At 35.6% G+C, this 19,381-nt stretch overlaps 1 protein-coding gene across 3 annotated transcripts in view; it reads left to right on the top strand.

Annotated features, from left to right (window-relative positions):
• Positions 1–19,381, top strand: part of AP3B1 (adaptor related protein complex 3 subunit beta 1) — a 296,004-nt gene that overhangs the window by 146,181 nt on the left and 130,442 nt on the right. For all 3 annotated transcript variants that reach the window (XM_004058672.5, XM_055366969.2, XM_055366970.2), the window contains exon 15: positions 12,683–12,859. In XM_004058672.5, the coding sequence (XP_004058720.5) occupies positions 12,683–12,859 (177 nt within the window). The remainder of the gene's footprint in view (positions 1–12,682; positions 12,860–19,381) is intronic.

Genomic DNA, 19,381 nt, shown 5'->3' on the forward strand with positions numbered 1-19,381 from the left:
TCTTCAATCTGAAAGAAAAGGATGGTAGTAAGCAGGAAGAAATCATTCAAAGGCACAAAATTCACTGGTAGTAGTATGTACACAGAAAAGCAGAATATTATAACACTAGAATTGTGGTGTATGAAGTACTCATGTCTTGAATAGAAAGACTAAAACGTGAACTGATTAAACATAACTACAACAACTTTTCAAGACATGGACAGTACAATATGATATAAGTAGAAACAACAAAAAGTGAAAAAGCAGGGTAGAACTTTTATTAGTTTCCTTTTTGCTTGATTGTGTATGCAATCAGTGTTGTCATCAGTTTAAAATAATGGATTATATTAATAAGATAGTATTTGCAAGCTTCATTGTAACTTCTAATCTAAAAACGTAAAGTGGATACACAAAATATAAAAAACAAGAAATTAAATCCTACCACTAGAGAAAACCACCTTCATTAAAAGGAAAACAGGAAGAAAGGATGGAAGGAAGAGAAGAACATGAAACAACCAGAAAACAAATAACAAAATGGCAGGAGTGAGTCCTTACTTATCAATAATAACATTGAATGTAAATGGACTAAACTCTCCAATCAAAAGACGTAGAGTTACTGCATGGATAAAAAATCAAGACCTAATGATCTGGTGCCTACAAGAAGCACACTTCACCTATAATAATAGACATAGACTGGAAAAAAAAAAAAAGGGATGGAAAAAGACATTCCATGCTGGTAGAAACCAAAAAAGAGCAGGTGTTGCTATACTTACATCAGACAAAATGTCTGTCTCTTCCTACACTTATAAAAGACAAAAAGTGTAGGAAGAGACAAGGTCATTATTTAATGATAAAGAGTCAATTCAGCAAGAGGATACAATGACTTTAAATATATATGCACTCAACACTGGAGCACCCAGATATATAAAGCAAATGTTACTAGAGCTAAAGACAAAGGTAGACCTCAATACAATAATAGCTGGAGATTTCAACACTCCACTTTCAGCATTGGACAGATCTTCCAGACAGAATACCAACAAAGAAGCATTGGACTTAATTTGTACTATGCACCAAATGGATCTAATAGATATATACAGAAAATGTCATCCAAGAGCTGCAGAATACACATTCTTTTTATCAGCACATGGATCATTCTTAAGGATAGAGCATATGTTAGGTCACAAAACAAGTCTTAAAACATTGAAAAAAATAATATCAAGCATCTTCTCTGACCAGAGTGGAATAAAACTAGAAATCTAAAACAAGAGGAATTTTCAAACAATATAAACATATGGAAATTAAACAATATGCTCCTGAATGACCAGTGGGTCAATGAAGAAATTAAGAAGGACATTGAAAAATCTCTTGAAACATATGATGATGGAAACACAATATACTAAAACCTATGGGATATAACAAAAGCAGTACTCAAGGAGAGGTTTATAGCTTTAAGAGCCTACATCAAAAAAGAAGAAAAACTTCAAACAAATAACAAATAACGTAATGATGTATCTTAACTAGAAAAGCAAGAGCAAACCAAACCCAAAATTAGTAGAAGAAATAAAAATCAGAGCAGAAATGAAATCCGAGATGAAAAAGGAGATATTATAACTGATACTGCAGAAATTCAAAGGATCATTAGTGGCTACTATAAGCAGCTGTATGCCAGTAAGTTGGATAATCTAGAGGAAATGGAAAACTTCCTAGACACATACAACCTCCCAAGATTGAACTGTGAAGAAATCCAGTATCTGAACAGACCAAAAACAAGTAACAAGATTGAAACCATAATAAAAGTTCTCCCAGTGAAGAAAAGCCCAGGATCCGGCGGCTTCACTGCTGAATTCTACCAAACATTTAAAGGAGAACTAATACCAAGTCTACTGAAGCTATTCCAAAAAACAGAAGAAGGAATACTTCCAAATTCATTCTACAAGGTCATTGTTACCCTGATACCGAAACCAAACAAAGACACATCAAAAAGAAAGAAAGGAAGGGAAGGGAGAGGGAGAAGGAGAGGGAAGGGAAAGGAAGGGAGAGGGAAGGGAAGGAAAAGGGAAGGGAAGGGGAAGGGGAAGGGAAGAGAAGGGGAGGGGAGGGAAGGGGCAGGAGAAGGGAGAGAAGGGGGAGGGGATGGAAGGGGGAGGGGGAGGGAAGGGATGGGAAGGGGAGAGGAGGGATGGGGGAGAGGAGGGGGAGGGGAGGGAAGGAAGGAAGGAAATAAAACTACAGGCTAGCATCTGTTGAATATCAATGCAAAAATCCTCAACAAAATACTGCTAAACTGAATTCAACAACATTTAAAAAATCATTCGTCATGACCAATGAGATTTATCCCAGGGTTACCAGGATGGTTCAACATTCATAAATCAATCAGTGTGATTCATCATATCAACAGAATGAAGGACAAAAAACATATGATCATTTCAATTGATGCTGAAATAGCATTTGATAAAATTAAGCGTCCTTTCCTGATAAAAAACCCTCAAAACTGGGGATAGAAGGAACATACCTCAATATAATAAAAGCCATATGTGACAGACCCACAGTTAGTATCATACTGAATGGGGAAAATCTTAGCCTTTCATCCAAGCTCTGAAACATAACAAGGATGTCCACTGTTATTCAACACAGTACTGGAAGTCCTACCTCAAGCGTTCAGACAAGAGAAAGTTATAAAGGCATCCACATTGGAAAGGAAGAAGTCAAATTATCCTTGTTTGCAGATGATATTATCTTATATTTGGAGGTATTTTGGGGTATAAGAGCATTCCTACAACTTACCTTTATTGGTTAAGAAAACAAAATGTGACCAGGTGTGGTGGCTTACGCCTGTAATCCTAACACTTTGGGAGGCCAAGGCGGGTGGATCACCTGAGGTCAGGAGTTTGAGACCAGCCTGGCCAACATGGTAAAACCTCGTTTCTTCTAAAAATACAAAAATTAGCCGGGTGTGGTGGTGTGTGCCTGTAATCCCAGCTACCTGGGAGGCTGAAGCAGGAGAATCGCTGGAACACGGGAGGTGGAGGCTACAGTGAACTGAGATTGTGCCACTGCACTCCAGTCTGGGTGACAGAGCGAGACTCTGTCTCAAAAAAATAAATAAATAAAAATAAAAAATAAAATTTTATGTTTACCTAGAGAGATAGCTAACACAAATGCGGTAAAATGTTAACATTTGGGGAATCTAGGTGCAGCGTATCCAGAATTTTTTTTTACTCTTCTTGTAAGTCTGAAATTATGTAAAAAAAAATAATAATAATAAATAAAACAATAAATATTAGTTCCAACTCCATCACTTACCAGCTCCGTCCTTATGTTAAAGTCTTTATGCCTCACTTTTCCCATGTGTCAAATGATGATCGTAAAAGGACCTACAATATAGTATTATTATAGGTATTAGCTTAGTTAATATGGTAATGCCCTTGGAATGCTGGCTGGCACATAGTAGTGCTGCATTACGTGTTTGTCATTCTATCTTACTTCGTGCTCTTCTTCCCTTTAAAACCAAAGTTTTTGAAAGAACTATCTGCAACAAGTTTTATTCCTTTACGTCAAACTCCCTCCCCATCACAGTTGGATTTTGGTTCTCCAGCACTTCATTAACTATGCCTTTCCCAAGGTTACTATCTCCTTTCTAAATCCAGTGGATACTTTTCTGTCCCTATCTTCCTTGATCTTTTCTTAGCATTGGACTATGCTAACTACTTCGTCCTTTTTGAAATAGTCTCCTCATGGCTTCTGTGATTTTTCTCTTCTGGTTTTTCTTCAAACTCTTCAGCTATTTCTTCTCCATTGTGTTTGCTTTTTACTATGCCTTTTCCTTGAGTGCTGGTTAATGCTTTGCCAACTGATGTTCTATAATAAATGCAGTTGTAGTTTAGGGAGGAGTATATTATTTCCTTCTTTGAAGATGGGTCAATCTGTATTCTCATTCTCTTCAGAGGGATCATTTTTGTGTAGTCAAGGGTAATGGATCACAAGATTTAGAGCCTACCAGTCAAGACCAATTTCAAATATCTCTGGTGGCAAAATTGTCTTTCCCTTAGGGTGTTAGTAAAGCTTGCAAGGCAGTTACACATTTATCTTAAAGCTAAAAAAAAAAAAAAGTATGGCTTACAGGAGTCATTTAGCATCTGAACTTCCACCCCATCTCCCAGCAGAGAGTTACTTTGTATTCATATCTGTTCTTATTGTTGATTCTAATGATCAAAGCCAAGACTTCTCATAGAGATTGTGTATGAGAGATGTAGGGGTTAAGAGAGTAATTTGAAAACCGGATGACTTGGATTCACAGTTGGTCTGTACCTTTTACTAGCTTCATGAACTTAAGCAAGTTACTTGACTTCACTATGCTCCAGTTTTCTCATCTGTACAATGGGGATCATAGTACTGACAACCTTAGAGCTCTGTTGGGTGGAATGAATGAGTCAATGCATGTGAAGCACTTAGAACAGTGCTCGGTGTAAGCTGTTATTAAGGGAATATTCAGTGTTTTTTGAAGAAGACAGACTATGGTAAGGTTTTAATTTTGTAAGCTTTCTTATTGCCTCTTTTATATTTTACTTATTTAAAATAACTCCTATAGAGCATATCATTTGCCAGGCACTATTCTAAGTACCTTAAAAATATAAATTATTAATTTTTAATAGCAACACTTCAAGGAAAGTTCTCTTAATATTCCTGTTTTATATTTGAGAAAACTGAGGCACAAAGAGGTTATGTAACTTGCCCAAGGTCACATAGCAGCAGGTCTGCTTTCTTAACCAGTGCATTATGTTGTATCTCACTTCCATTTATAATCTGTCTGTTTAAAAATTTCACTTTATTTGACAAATATTTAATTGTCACCGGTCCTTTTTCTGTATTCAGTTCACATACCTACTCGGTGACCTAGCCAAGGTTTTTTTTTATTATTTCCTTTTGCTTCCCTCAAGTCATTGACAAATTGGGAATTAGAGTGACATGATCAATGTCTACCCCAGTGTAGAACAGATGTTTGACATTACTTTGATGAGAAATGAGAGGATAAGCTTTTTTTCTCAAAGCCACCAAAATGGACATCTAGCATTCCTATCCACCAAGCATCAAAATTCAGTCGTGTCTCTAGTCATTGTAACACTGCTCATATTTAATTACTTCCTACAAAGTGATACAGCCCCCAGGAAGAACCACTTGTCTAACCAATAGCTAATAAACTAGCACAGAGAACTCTAGATGGAAGAAGACAAAGAAGAGAGATATATACGTGACTGTATATTTACACATGATTATGAGGTTGGTGCAAAAAAATAATTGTTGTTTTTACCACAATGGCAAAAACCTCAATTCCTTTGCACCAACCTAATAAATGTATAGCAATAGACTAGGAATGTCTAACCAAAGTGCTAAATTTGAACTCTTGATAAAGAAGGGGGCATAATATAAGGAAAATTCTATTAACCTAGAACTAAAAACATTGACTAGTGAGGAAAACTGAGGAATGAGATTAAATGGAGGTCAGAATAAAAGAATTTTGAAGGTTTTGTGGGAGGAAGAGAGTGGAGAGAAGTGAAATTATTATGGTAGTCTCATCTGGTGTTCAAAAAGTAGTAAGGTAAAAATAATTATCTTGAGGTGAAAACCATGGGTTTTAGTGAGGGAAATAGTTAATACCTTGTTTACAGGTAATGGTAGAGAAGTATGTATCTGATTATGAGAAGGAAATAGGAGTTCTGTATCCCCAGACTTCTTGTGCAAAATTTAGTTAAAACTTGTGCTAGTAAACTTGTTCTGGTCCTGTTTAGAAAGGAAGAGGCAATTATAAGTACTAGGGCTTCAGGAGAGTGCAGCTGCTATACATAAAACCTGTAACAGTGTATGAGGCCTGTATCTGGCAAACCCTAGGCTTTCTTGGAAGAAAACTTTCTTCTATTTGAGTATATTCATGTCCAGGGATATAGAAGATACTTTCGATGTGTAAACTTTCTTTTTTTCACTCATTCTCTCTCTTTCCCTTTTTTTTTTTTAATGGAGTCTTGCTCTGTCACCCTGGCTGGAGTGCAGTGGCGCAATCTCATCTCACTGCAGCCTCCGCCTCCCAGGTTCAAGTGACTCTCCTGCCTCAGCCTCTGAGTAGTTGGGATTACAGGCATGCGCCACCGTGCCTGGATAATTTTTGTGTTTTTAGTAGAGATGGGGTTTCACCATGTTGACCACGCTGGTCTCAAACTCCTGACCTCAGGTGATCTCACCCCAGCCTCCCAAAGTGCTGGGATTACAGGCGTGAGCCATGGCACCTGGCTGATGAATCAACTTTCTCAACAGTTGCTGGACTATAAGCCAAATAAGTACAGTCTTACAGCTCTATATAGCAAAGCTTATTTTTTTCAGCTTTTGTTTTTCTCAGAAGATAACCATTAATAGATACAAAAATATGGTGAGAATTCAGTATTCACAAAGGAAAATAAAGGAACAAATAGCAGTTTTACAAAGCCAGAAAAAAAATAAGAAAGAAAGAAAACAAATGTAAAATAAATAATAAATATTTAAAAATAATAAAGATGAAAGAAATAAACTCAAATATTTCTCATCTTGAATATGAATGGACTGAATTTTCTCATCAAAAGACAGACTTACAAATTGGAATAAAAACAAAAACTAGCTACAGGCCATTTATAATTAAAGCACCTTAATCAAGTGATAAAAGTTGAAAATAAGAAGGTAAGGAAAGAGATATTAAGCAAATATGAACAAGAAAGTGAGATTTACAGTTAAAAGCATTTAACAAGATAAAAAGGAACATTATAAAATGAAAAAAGGGTAATTTGTAAAGAAAGTAATAAGCACAAACCTATTTGCACAAAAAATATGGCAACCAAATAAATATGTAAAGGAAAAATCTATTCAAAATGTGAGGAGAAATTGATAAAATAGTTACAATGTGTGACTGTAATGTATTTCTCTCATATTAGATATTCCTAGTAGACAGATATAAGTAAGAAAATTAAGTAATCAAAAACTTATTTAGTAAATATAGCTAAAACCTTATATCTCTTGATATAAGATAATACCCACTTTTAGGACTATATCCAGTGAATACTTTCAAAAAATCAAGAATGTATTTAGGCATAAAGGAAGCTTAAAGATTTTGCATTCTTTGACCTTAAGCAATGAAATGAGACTTAAATAATTTAAAAGGGTACCAGACCAGTTGTAAAGTAAGAAATGTACTTTCAGATTAAAGAATGCATTTAAAGAAGAAATGCAAACTTTTTTCTAAAACTCAGGAAATAAAATGCTTTGTTTCAAAATGTGTAGGACATGGCTAAAGTTATAAAGATCACCATTTTTAAAGTATAGGGATATAAAATAAAAAAACGAATCAAAACAGAAGAGGGATCAACGTTGATTTTGTAAAATAGAATACAAAAAATATATATGAGTTGAAAAGTACATGTTAAATCTGGTCTTTTGGAAAGAAAATAAAACAAAATTCCCTTCTAATTATTATGAAGCAGAGAAAGGTAACAAAAGTAGACAAATCGAATATGATAATAAAAGAAATTAAAATACAAGAAAGCTGCATGGAATTCTATAGCACACATTTGAACTTAAGGAGAATGAAAAGCTGATAATTAGTTGTTACTGCTCATCTAACGTATCTGAGGAAACTGAAGTTCTTGAAGGTGGGACAAGCAAGGAAGAATCAAAACAATTTGTTGTGCAGAACCCTCAAAATGGTCAACCACAAGTTACCCCAGGAGAAGGTGATGAGGGATGTAGCAGACATAACTTCAAAGTCAGGAAAGAAGAATGATTGAATCCCCAGAATCTCTCTGTTCCAGTCAGGAGAGCTGTTTATACAAGAACAATGGCCATGTGGAAATAAAAGCAGTGTTTTATTAATCCGACCAAGAACCTGATAACTCCTAAATGTAGGCAAATGATTCTAAAATGTGAGCCTTAAAATAAGAGCCTTAAATGAGACTTCTGTCCTCCTGAATCTCTACCTATTTCACCATCAAACCCAGGAGTGTCATTCTAAAACACTGCAATTTTAGGAAAAGCCAGTCTGTCCAATGTCTAAGGACAATGGGTCAATATTGAGCATGTTTTCCTTCAGTGCCTGAGCCACTTTATTAGGGCAGAATCCTGGGTCCGTCTTTCTTCCGGAAGGAGAGAGAACAGAAGTGATAGCAAGACCTCTTCCCACCTGGCCACCTTACCTATCCTTAAAAGAAGAAGTGAAAGAAGTGGGAAAATGTCCCACTATACACGGGTGTGGGAACAGGCAAGAGGATGGCCTGGGTCTGCCCTGAAAATCTGGCTCTTGGGGAAATGGCAGGAGGCACTAAGGGAGCCATTGCACGATGTGGCAGACAAGAGGATGAAGGAATAATCCTTCATCTGATTAATAAGTAAATGTGACCCCAGTGAGGTGAAGTTAATTGCCTCCTTGATATAACACCATCAGTGTGGGATCAGAACCGGTCTCAACAGCTTGCTGACCAGTATTCTTCCTAGTTTACCACACTCATTTTGTCGCTACCCAGTGATCCAGTGTGAATTTTGGATTCAGATTTGGAGTTCTGATCCTAGTTCCACCACTAACCAGCTGTGAGATGTGGGCAAGTTTCTTAACTCATTTGTTACCCTAGTTTCCTCATATGTCTAGTGCAGATCATAGTACAGCATACTTCATAGGGCTTTGGCGATGAATGACTGAGAAAATATGCAAAGCTCTCAAAAACAGTGCATGGCACATGGTAAGAGCTCAATAGATATTAGCTATGTAATTTGTTTTAAAAAGAGAACATAGATTTTATCATATTGAGGGCTTTGTTTTCATTGGTTATTTAGTAATAATTGAAAATATAAAAACTAAAGTTTAAATGTATTTTACATTTTGAATTCGGTCAAATCAAATAGATTTATGTCTGTAATACAGTCAACTTACATGTTCTGATTGTGAGTATTCTGTCCTTTGGCGTATCCTTCATTTATGATAAATACTGGTTTTGTAGTTCTTCTAGAATAAAATGCATACTATCAGCTGGGCATGGCGGCTCATGCCTGTAATCCCAGAACTTTGGGAGGCTGAGGCGGGAGGATTGCTTGAGCCCAGGAGTTTGAGGTTGTAGTGAGCCATGATTGCACCACCACACTCCAGCCTGGATGACAGAGTAAGACCCTGTCTTTAAACAACAACAACAACAACAAAACAACCCATACTACCTGTGGATTGCTCTGACAGGATTTCACATAATGTTTAATGGGACAGATGGGATTTCATATCTTAACAACTGAAAGATGTTATTCTGTAAAAACTGAGTAATATTGAAATAGCACTTTGTATCCTTGTTGCCCAGATGCCTCACAGGATGCCTGCCATTTCACAAGTTACCCACCCTTTCTCTGACACCCCATTGTAATTCAGGCTTAGGCTTTAATGTATATTGAGTCCAGATACAGAGTATTAGATGTGATTTGCTGTTGGTATGCAGTTTGCTTAGATGTCTACTGATTTTGCCTTTGACAAATTTAAATAAATGAAATTGATGTTTTTGTAGGGTTTACTTTGGACTGTTGCACTGTGCAGTGGGCTGGTGTTGAAACACAATAGCTTTTAAATTGAACTGCTTACAGAGTGATCTGTAAAATCTTTCTAGATGTCTTTCTATAACTGCTGTGGTGAGCTAGGAATCATTATTTGTTTTTGCTGGCAAATTAATGGGTTGTGGTGGCCGTGGAAACTGCCTTCTAGTACAAGGTTTGAAAAGTGCATTTAATCACTTTCTCAGGGCATTTAGAATAAAGAATCAGGCAAAGTCATTTACAATCCAATTTGTCTTTGAGAATATTGAAAAGTAGAGCTTCATAATGAAAGTATTATATCATATGTATGACTCTGTGTGTGTGTCTGTACCTGTGTCTGTGTCTGTGTGTGTATTATTAGTTTGGTTTTATTTCAGTGTTCCTATTTATTTTGTGGTTAAAAAGACCATGGGGAACAAAAAGTGACTAATTTACTTTTCTTTTTTTTTGAGACAGAGTCTCACTCTATCACCCAGGCTGGAGTGCAGTGGCACAATCTTAGCTCACTGCAACCTCTGCCTCCTGAGTTCAAGTGATTGTTGTACCTCAGCCTCCCAAGTAGCTGGAATTACAGGAGTGTGCCAGGCTAATTTTGTATATTTAGAAGAGACAGGGTATCACCATGTTGGCCAGGCTGGTCTCAAACTCCTGTCCTCAAGTGATCCACCTGCCTCAGCCTCCCAAAGTGCTGGGATTATAGGCATGAGCCACTGTGCCTGGCCTCTAAAAAGTGACTAATTTTCTTACTTGCCTTTTTTTCAGGTGCTTCAAATCTTTGAAAGTAGTGGCTGTGAATTCATAGTGTCAATGGTGTATAAATGAGAGTCCTGTTGCTTAATGGGAAGAGAAAGGGAAAGCTGGAATCCAAAAATCTTAGTATTCTGATCCCATCCACCTGCTCAAAAATGTTGTCTTTGTCAGTTTCCTAAGCTTTGTAATACAATGCCATCACCAAAAGTTTGGTATATTTATATTGATATTATTTCTTGTGAAGTTTTCTAAGTTTTAAAAATTTTTACTTGGGGATTTTATTAGCTCAGTTCTAGAAAACTATAAATCTTATTCTCACCACCACCTTGAGATTTTTATTGTGAGCATTATGATTTATTGATTTTTAATTTTTTCAAAGAGTTGTATTTTAAATATATGTATCATGAGTGTTTACAGTATTCCAATATTTTAATTTTAATTTTAGTATATTCATGAATATAAACAATCTCTTTAAACATTACTTGTTTTTGGGATTGTCTTTTTAATTGCAAAAGATTGTTACCAGAAGAAAATTACTTAAAATGGGATAATAGATTATGGTATGTCATAGAATTCTGATTTTTATACTAGCAATATATAATAAAATATTTAAGAAAAATAAATCTAGCATAACTGAAATTTGAAGTTGCACATATATTCTTATTTAGAACTACCTTTCATTATGGCAGGCAACTTGAATTGCTCTATACTGGAAAATTTAATGTACCGCTCAATTACTATTCTTTAGCCCAGTTTAAAATAATAGATTGGGAGTAAGGTCTTAATGCAGTGTAACCTTTGGAACGTTAGAAATAACCTCTTTTCTTTCCAGAAATCAGTATACAGTAAGGGCATCTGTTTTATCACACTGCATGAATAGATTTTTAATAGCACTTAGACCTTTTTTTAATTGCATAAGTATATGGATTTCTTCTGTCTCACCAAACATGCTAAATAATAATTTAAAGACATGCTGTTACACTGTTTTAAAATATGTACCTTTTTATTTAAAAGCTTTTTTGATCATCTCATTCTGATTCTAGTGAAGGACTCAATATTGTAACTTAATATTTTTATATAATTTCATAATGTGGGTGTTTTGAAAGATTTTGCAATGGTAGATATTGTGATAAAATTTTAGCTATGGAAAGGTCCTTATTCTCACTTTTTTCTTTAACAATCATACTATGTATAGCCATGAAACTACAGAAGATATTAGGACTTTGAGAAATTGTAAAAGGACTTTATAAAAAGAACATTATCTTTCCTCGTGATGCCACCTTTTAATGATAGCTGTCAGCCTTTTCGCTTATTATAAAAAACAAATTTTCTGTGCGAGGTGAAAATGTTCACTGAAATGAATTTACACACCCTCTCAAATTCCTTTTGGAATAGGGGAGGATGCAAATAAGCAAATAGTAATAAAACTAATTTGCATACTCTAAATTGTTGGTCTTAATGGTACTGATGGAAGGTTTCCAATTTGTCACAAAGCAGTGACTTTTAAGAAGATAAATTATATTGAAATGCAGTTTATTTAAAAATATAGTGCCAAAATGCAATATTGGACAAATTTATCCCTGTTTCTTTTGTTGACCAAATAATAGACTGGGATTCATGATTTTATAAGCAGACCTTGATGATCTTATCAGTTTGATATATTTCCAGTGTTGTAGATGCTAATACATAAAGAGCAAAAACAGTTTTGATTTGGAATCATAGTACCTAATTGATCTGTTTCTTTTTCTGTATTATCTGTGGGTTCTCAAATGGGCTTTGTGGACCACCTGTCTCAGGAATCATCTGTGATGCTTTTTAAATTAAAACATAGATTTCTGGGCCCCACCACAGAAATACTATTTTGGAGCTGATCCCAGGACCTGTCTTTTTAGTAAAAACCCTGGATGATTTTTGTGGGCATTGAGGTTTGGGAACTGCTGTTCTAGAGCAGGGGTCAGCAAACCATTTCTATAAATTGCTAGACAGTTAATATTTTTGGCTTTGAGGACCATATGGTCTTCATTGTAACTATTTCTGCCATTATGGCACAAAAGCAGCAACAGATAATGGAGAAACAAATAGGTATGGGCAGCTAGACTGGCTTCTAGAATTTGTTCGTCTCTGATAGAATCTAGATTCTAGACCATCGGTTTTTGCTGTATGAATATTTTCTAAGATATTCTCTTCGAAATCAATTTTAATGAGATTTCCTATGTGTTTATTTTTTGATAACTGACGAAAATTCATAGAGGAATAATTCCTAGATATACATTAAATTAATAGCTGTAAAACTTTTTTAGTAGTTAAAACCTTTTCTATGTTAATATTAGAGTATGATTAACTTACTTCTAACTATGTAATCTGCTTCTCATATTAGGTTCCTGTTGCTAGAGCAAGTATTCTTTGGCTAATTGGAGAAAACTGTGAACGAGTTCCGAAAATTGCCCCTGATGTTTTGAGGAAGATGGCTAAAAGCTTCACTAGTGAAGATGATCTGGTAAAACTGCAGATATTAAATCTGGGAGCAAAATTGTATTTAACCAACTCCAAACAGGTGAGAGACAAATGTTAGTCAACCTATCTAATATGTACTTTCCTCTTCACTCTGATCAAACAGCGGAGGTCTGTACCTTCATTAGTCTGACCATTCAACAATTTCTAGGTGTATGTTTGTTTCAGGTTCTATGTTAGATGATACTAGTGCAAACAGATGACATTCTAGTCTAATAAGAGAGAAAACAGATTAAAAAATGAAATAGTGTGTGTTAATGCTGTAGCAGAAGTATTGACATACAGTGGAATTCTAGACGAATTATAAAGTCTGAAGTAGATGCGAGGTCAGAGAAAATTTTATAAAGGATGAGACTCTTGACTAAGGGCTTGTAAGGAGTGGTTTACTGTACAGAAAGAGGAAAGCACAGGGTCAGAGTCAAGAAACAGCTTGGTGTTTCTGGGAAACTTTTTAAAGATGAGTCCAGAATGGCAGGTGCAATGGTCTGAAAGTTTATATCCCCCAAAGTTCATGTGGTGAAACCTGATCACCCATGTGATGGTATTAGGAGGTAGGGCCTTTGGGAGGTGATTAGGTCATAAGGGTGGAGCCTTTATAAATGAACTTTATGCTCTTAGAAAAGAGATCCCTGAGAGCTAGCTTGCTGCTTCTGCCATGTGAGGACACAGTGAGAAGGTGCTATCTGTAAATTAGAAAATGGGTGCTCACTAGACACCAGAGCTGTGGGTACCTTGATCTTGGATTTCCCAGCCTCCAGAACTGTGAGAAATAAATTTTTATTATTAATTATATTATTAATAGGCTTCCCAGTTTATGGTATTTTCTAACAGTAGCCCAAATGGACTAAGACATTTTGCAGTTTGAACACATGGAGTGGCTTGTATGCTCTGCTAAGTAGTATGGACCTTGTCCTGCAGAGGAAAGGGAAACCACTTTTAATAGTAGTATAATTTACCAGATTTGCAGTTTAGAATATTCATTTTTTAAGTCCATTGACTTTTTGAGCAGCTTTTAATAAGAGGAATCATTTTTGCTTCCATGTACGAAATAGGGACTTTTCCTATATCTGAATTGCTATTCTCTGTGAGTGGACTTACCTGTTTAGTAAATTGGGAAAAGATTCTTGCTCATTTGCAGCTAGGCTTCTTGGGAAGCTTTATGCTCTGTGTCCTATCTATTTTTCTCTAATTTTCACTTTTTCTCTGACTCTTACTTTTGCCTTTGTGATTTTTTTTCTCCACCTCCCCTCTCTGTCTTTGTTTTTGTCCCCTTCCCCGAAACTCTTTCTGCCTAGATATCTCTCTGACATCCTTCATCCCTTCGTGCCCTGCCCCCGTACTACAGTCCAGTGTGTTTGTCATTGTCTCCTTTCTCTTCCATCCCTGTTTGTTTCTCTCTTTTTGTATTTGCTGTGTATCTCTCTATATGTGTCTCCCTCTCTGTCTGCCTTTCCTGCTTCCCCATAGACCACACTTATTTTCTAGTAAACTGATGTTTGCCTTTCAGAATCCTCAGGTCGATTCCTCAAATTCATTTCTATATGCTTTGGGATTATCTTCATCCCTAATCGTGATATGAGTTATATTATTATAGCTTTTGCTGATTCATCTACAAGATTTGTAACCAGATAATTGCAAATAATGGAGCATATTTCCATGATTTAGATTTTGTCTTTACATCATTTTAAGTCATCTTTAAAAGGAATCAGTTAATCCTTTCCAAGTGTCTGTAGATTTCTTCATACATTGAGATACTTTCTAAAAACTGAGTAAAGAAAGACCTATGTTTGCTGTTGAGTTTCATGTTTCTTGATAAAATAGAGGGAGTTTTAGCCTGAAACTCCATGGTGTTCACTAAATCCCTGTGGTATGGCAAAGGTCAATATGATACCTAGACTCTTAGGATTTTTTTCTATCTGGTTTGGCCACTCTAAATATATCTAGCTTATGGATTATTGTTAAAGTAATACCAAAATCGAATGTCAATCAAGACTTAATCAAACTAAGTAAAGCTTCTTTCTTTGGCTCTTTTCTTTGTAGCTGTGAATAACCAATAATGAAATGTAGTACTGTTTATTTAGATATTGTAGAGCATGTTTCATGTCTTTTTATCCAGTGAATTTGAAGACAACTAGTTTGCACTCAGGTTTTGTTTTTTTTTTTTTTTCTTGATCTCTATTATTAATGGCAGTTTTGGAGCTCAGTTTCTGAAGTGTTTTTTTTTTTTTTTTTTTTTTTTTGAGACACAGTTTCCCTCTGTCACACGGTCTAGAGTTCAGTGGCATGATCTTGGCTCACTGCAACCTCTGCCTCCCAGGTTCAAGCAATTCTCATGCCTCAGCCTCCTGAGTAGCTGGGATTACAGGCATGTGCCACCATGCCTGGCTAATTCTGTATTTTTGGTAGAGACAGGTTTCACCGTGTTGGCCAGGCTGATCTTGAACTCCTGACCTCAAGTGATCTGCCCACCTCGGCCTCCCAAAGTGCTGGGATTACAGACGTGATATTTTATATTTTAGAATGATACTTCTAGGAAACTACAATAGGCTTCACCACGTAGTGGTGAAAACACAGTGATTTTTTTTTAATCACAAATTTTTATGTAGCTCATTGTTTTTAAGTGATTAAATATGAAAATAGATTAATAGTGTCTTAAAGAGTTCTTCTCTGTTTTTGAGTATTTCTCATTTCTCAAGAAGAGGAGATTGAAAGAATTAGTAACTGAAAATTAGTTGTTTTTTGTTTTGTTTTGGAGCAGAGTCTCCCTCTGTCACCCAGGCTGGAGTACAGTGGCGTGATCTCGACTCACTGCAACCTCTGCCTCCCGGGTTCAAGCAATTCTCCTGCCTCAGCCCCCTGAGTAGCTTATTATGGGTGTCTGCCACCACACCTGGCTAATTTTTTTTTGTATTTTAGTAGAGATGGGGTTTCACCATGTTGGCCAGGCTGGTCTTGAACTCCTGACCTCAAGTGATCCGCCTGCCTCAGCCTCCCAAAGTTCTGGGATTACAGGCTTGAGCCACTGCACCCAGCCTGAAAATTAGTTTTAAAGAATGGTTTTAAGCACTATCAACTTGATAGAATTTTTAAAATTTGTGTAATCCATTAGATATAAGACAGACTAAAATAATTGTTTTGACTGAAATATTAAGAATTGTTTTCTCTACTTATTTATTTTAGCCATCTTTAAAACTAAGCTAGGGAGAGTCGATTACAGTGATGAGGAGCTGGTTTGCCGTGAAGTCTTGATGTTTATTTGTAGATCTGAATTCCCTGTGGCCTAAATACCTCAGTGAGCATTTCTATAATTTTTATTGAATTATTTAGGGTTATAGAGAATGTCTAAATTGATTTTGATAAGATTTAGCATATTGTATTTATTTGTATGTTTGAAGAATAATCAAATAGTAAATTTCTTTATCTACCTCAAACTATTTTTAACCTAATATAAAAAATAATTTAAAAATTAGTTAGCAGTCTGTTTTCAGTATATCCTAGACTGACCCTACCATAGAAAACAGCTGTAAACTCCAGAAAAATACAAGAAACAAATGACTTTCTGAAGACTCAGAATAGTAAAGAAAAGCAAGAGAATCTGGAGGGGAATTCATACTTAGAAGAAGGAAATGGCACAGAGTTATTTTCCCTGTTTTTATGGCTTTTATCCTGAGGACAGTTTGCAGTTGGCACTGTGCACAGTGGCTAGACCTCCAAAAGGAAATTCAAAGTCCTTCTGGCTTGAGGAAGTAGAGAAGAGAGTTCAGGAAAGCTACAGACATTGGAAAGTTAAGGAAAAATAGTAGAAAGGAGAGAGCCAGTGTGGGAGAATCTCAAAATCTGGGAGTAATTGTACCTAAGTTTTTGGCTGGCATCTGAACCACACTTGTGCAGGGTGGATTCAGAGAAATACAGCTAGGAATTAAAGAACCAAGCTGAAATTTGAGGTGTACCCAAGAGACTGAGTTTGTACCTTGAACCCCAACCAAGTTAATTACCTGCTAAAACAAATGAAAATCCTGTACTCATTCAAAGAGTTTAACTATGTCCAGAGTCTCTAAAATACATGGCATTCTTAATGTCCAAATGTATCTTGTATATCCAAAATTACTCAACATAAGAAGAACCAGGATGGGGTGTTATTGTTTAATGAGTACAGAGTTTCTATCTGGGAAGATGAAAAATTCTAGAGATGGATGGTGGTAGTGGTTGCATAATATGGTAAATAGACGGTCTGGCTTCAAATCATGTTGTGCCACTTACATGATTTTGGACAAATCATATAACCTATCCAAGATTTCATTTTCTCATCTGTAAAATGGGAATTATTATAATATAGTCAATTTTGCTATATTGCAACATGTATGCTTCTAAAATCATTGTGCTATACAAAATCACACAATAAAAACCATAGGGATTATTAGAAAAATGCAGTTAGAGTTGCAACACTCAAAAACTATATTGGTGACATATTTTTTAAAAAGGAACCTAAAAAAAAAACCAGAAGTACAATTTTACACGTGTTAAATGGTTAACAAATAAATACTACAATGATACTGCTCTTTATATTGAAAAAGACTTGAGATTTGCTTATGGAAGAAAGGCTATACTTGTTCAGCGGTAGAAAGAGGGTTAATCTGAAATTAGATGGAAAGTTGTGCCTCCTAATGAGCATGAATATGGTGCATAACCCATGTAGATGTTAACCTCTGAAGTACATGTTTGAGGTATGTATGTTTTGTGTATTCCTACACATCTCTGTTTAGCTGGGTGCATTTTTATGCCTTCACCTAGTATTTCTTGCAGAAGAAATCACCACAAAATTCATGTAATGCCCAAATTGTTCCCTAATATGCCAACTGAGTTGGAACAAATGCACATTTTCAAAACAAGCATTAGAGCAGAACCGACTGTACCTACCTCACAAAGTTACTATGAGGATAACATGAAACAATTCATGTAAAATGCTTAGATTTCCTTGCACGTAATAGTGCCTAGTTCATTTTAGTTATCCTTCTTTTGTAACCCTAGCGAGCAACTGCTGTATTCTTCTTAGGGAATATGATGATTTACAGTAAAGAAACTAGTCTAGTTACTGAGAAAAAGTGTATTCTTATTAGGAAAAAAAACTAGTGATTTGGGTTTATCCTACTGAGATTTTCTAAGTAGGATGATGAAATCTCCCCGCCCCTCTTTTTTTTCAGTTTGTGAAGAAAAAAATGGTTAGAAATAAGTATCAAGAGTAGAAAACACTCTTAGAATACTCTCACAGAGGAGTAATTTCACTTTTATGTGGGGAAAAAGTTGAAAGACTGAAACCAGTTGAAGTTGCTGAAATCTAGAACTGTTAAGGCAGTATAAAGATTTAGCATGAGTTCGTTGAAATAGTCTACTGAAGTTTGAGTAAGAAAGGATTTAATTAAACGAATTAATAACAATTTAAAAGTTAATGAATAAAAGATGCTTTTGATTTTAAATTCTAATAGTGTGTCATCTTTTAAATGTAGTGATAAGTGCCATAAGTTAATGTTTTTCTTAGCTCATTTTTATTTTTAGTTATGAAATATTGCAAACCTATGGAAAAGTACATAATAGCATAAATACATATGTGTATATCTACCACTAGGATTAAGTTGATATTCACATTTGCCTTTATTTATTTATTTATTTAATGTAAGATGTATAGAACTAGAACCTCAAGCTTCTGTTCACGTTCGTTTCTTCCCCATTGGTAACCACTGCCACCTTTTTGGTGTGTTTCATTCAGTCATCCCTGTTTTATATTTTTATTATATGAATATGCATCCATAAGCAATGTATGATAGTTTTTGTGAGTTTTCAAATTTTACATAAGTAGATATTCTACTTTATGTATACGTTTGCAACTTTTTTTGCTTAATATCATGTTTTTGAAATATGGATATGTGTAGATATAATTTAATTACGATCTCTGTCAGACATTTAAGTTTCTATTTTTCTGCTATTAAAAAAGAAAGTTTTTCCTTGAGTTCTTTTTTACTCTTAGTGAGAGATTTTGTAAATCACACTGATGTTTTAGGGATTCCTCCTAAAGTTAAAAGCAGATTCTCTCTTGCCCGTGATTCAGGTCTTTGGAGAAATCTCCTTCCCCCAAAGCCTCTTTAATGTGATTTAACAAAAGGAGACTTGGACACTCTGAAGTGACATCTCTACCCTTTCTTTGATATGTTTTCTTGGCATTGAAAAACTCAAGTAAATATAATATAGAAAGGAAGACCTTACAGAAAACTTTTCAAGTTGACAAAAAGGTGGATACTATTAAATTCAGAAATTACATCTAAGTCACATAAAGAAGCCTGTTTAGTCATGAAATTAAGAAACTAATTAGGGCTGGGCACAGTGGCTCACGCCTGTAATCCCAGCACTTTGGGAGACCGAGACGGGCAGATCACCTGAGGTCAGGAGTTTGAGACCAGCCTGACCAACATGGTGAAACCCCGTCTCTACTAAAAATACAAAAAAATTAGCCGGGTGTGGTGGCACATGCCTATAATCCTAGCTACTTGGGAGGCTGAGGCAGGAGAATCAC

Source organism: Gorilla gorilla, chromosome 19 (genome assembly GCF_029281585.2).
Source record: "Gorilla gorilla gorilla isolate KB3781 chromosome 19, NHGRI_mGorGor1-v2.1_pri, whole genome shotgun sequence".
Classification (NCBI taxonomy): domain Eukaryota; kingdom Metazoa; phylum Chordata; class Mammalia; order Primates; family Hominidae; genus Gorilla; species Gorilla gorilla.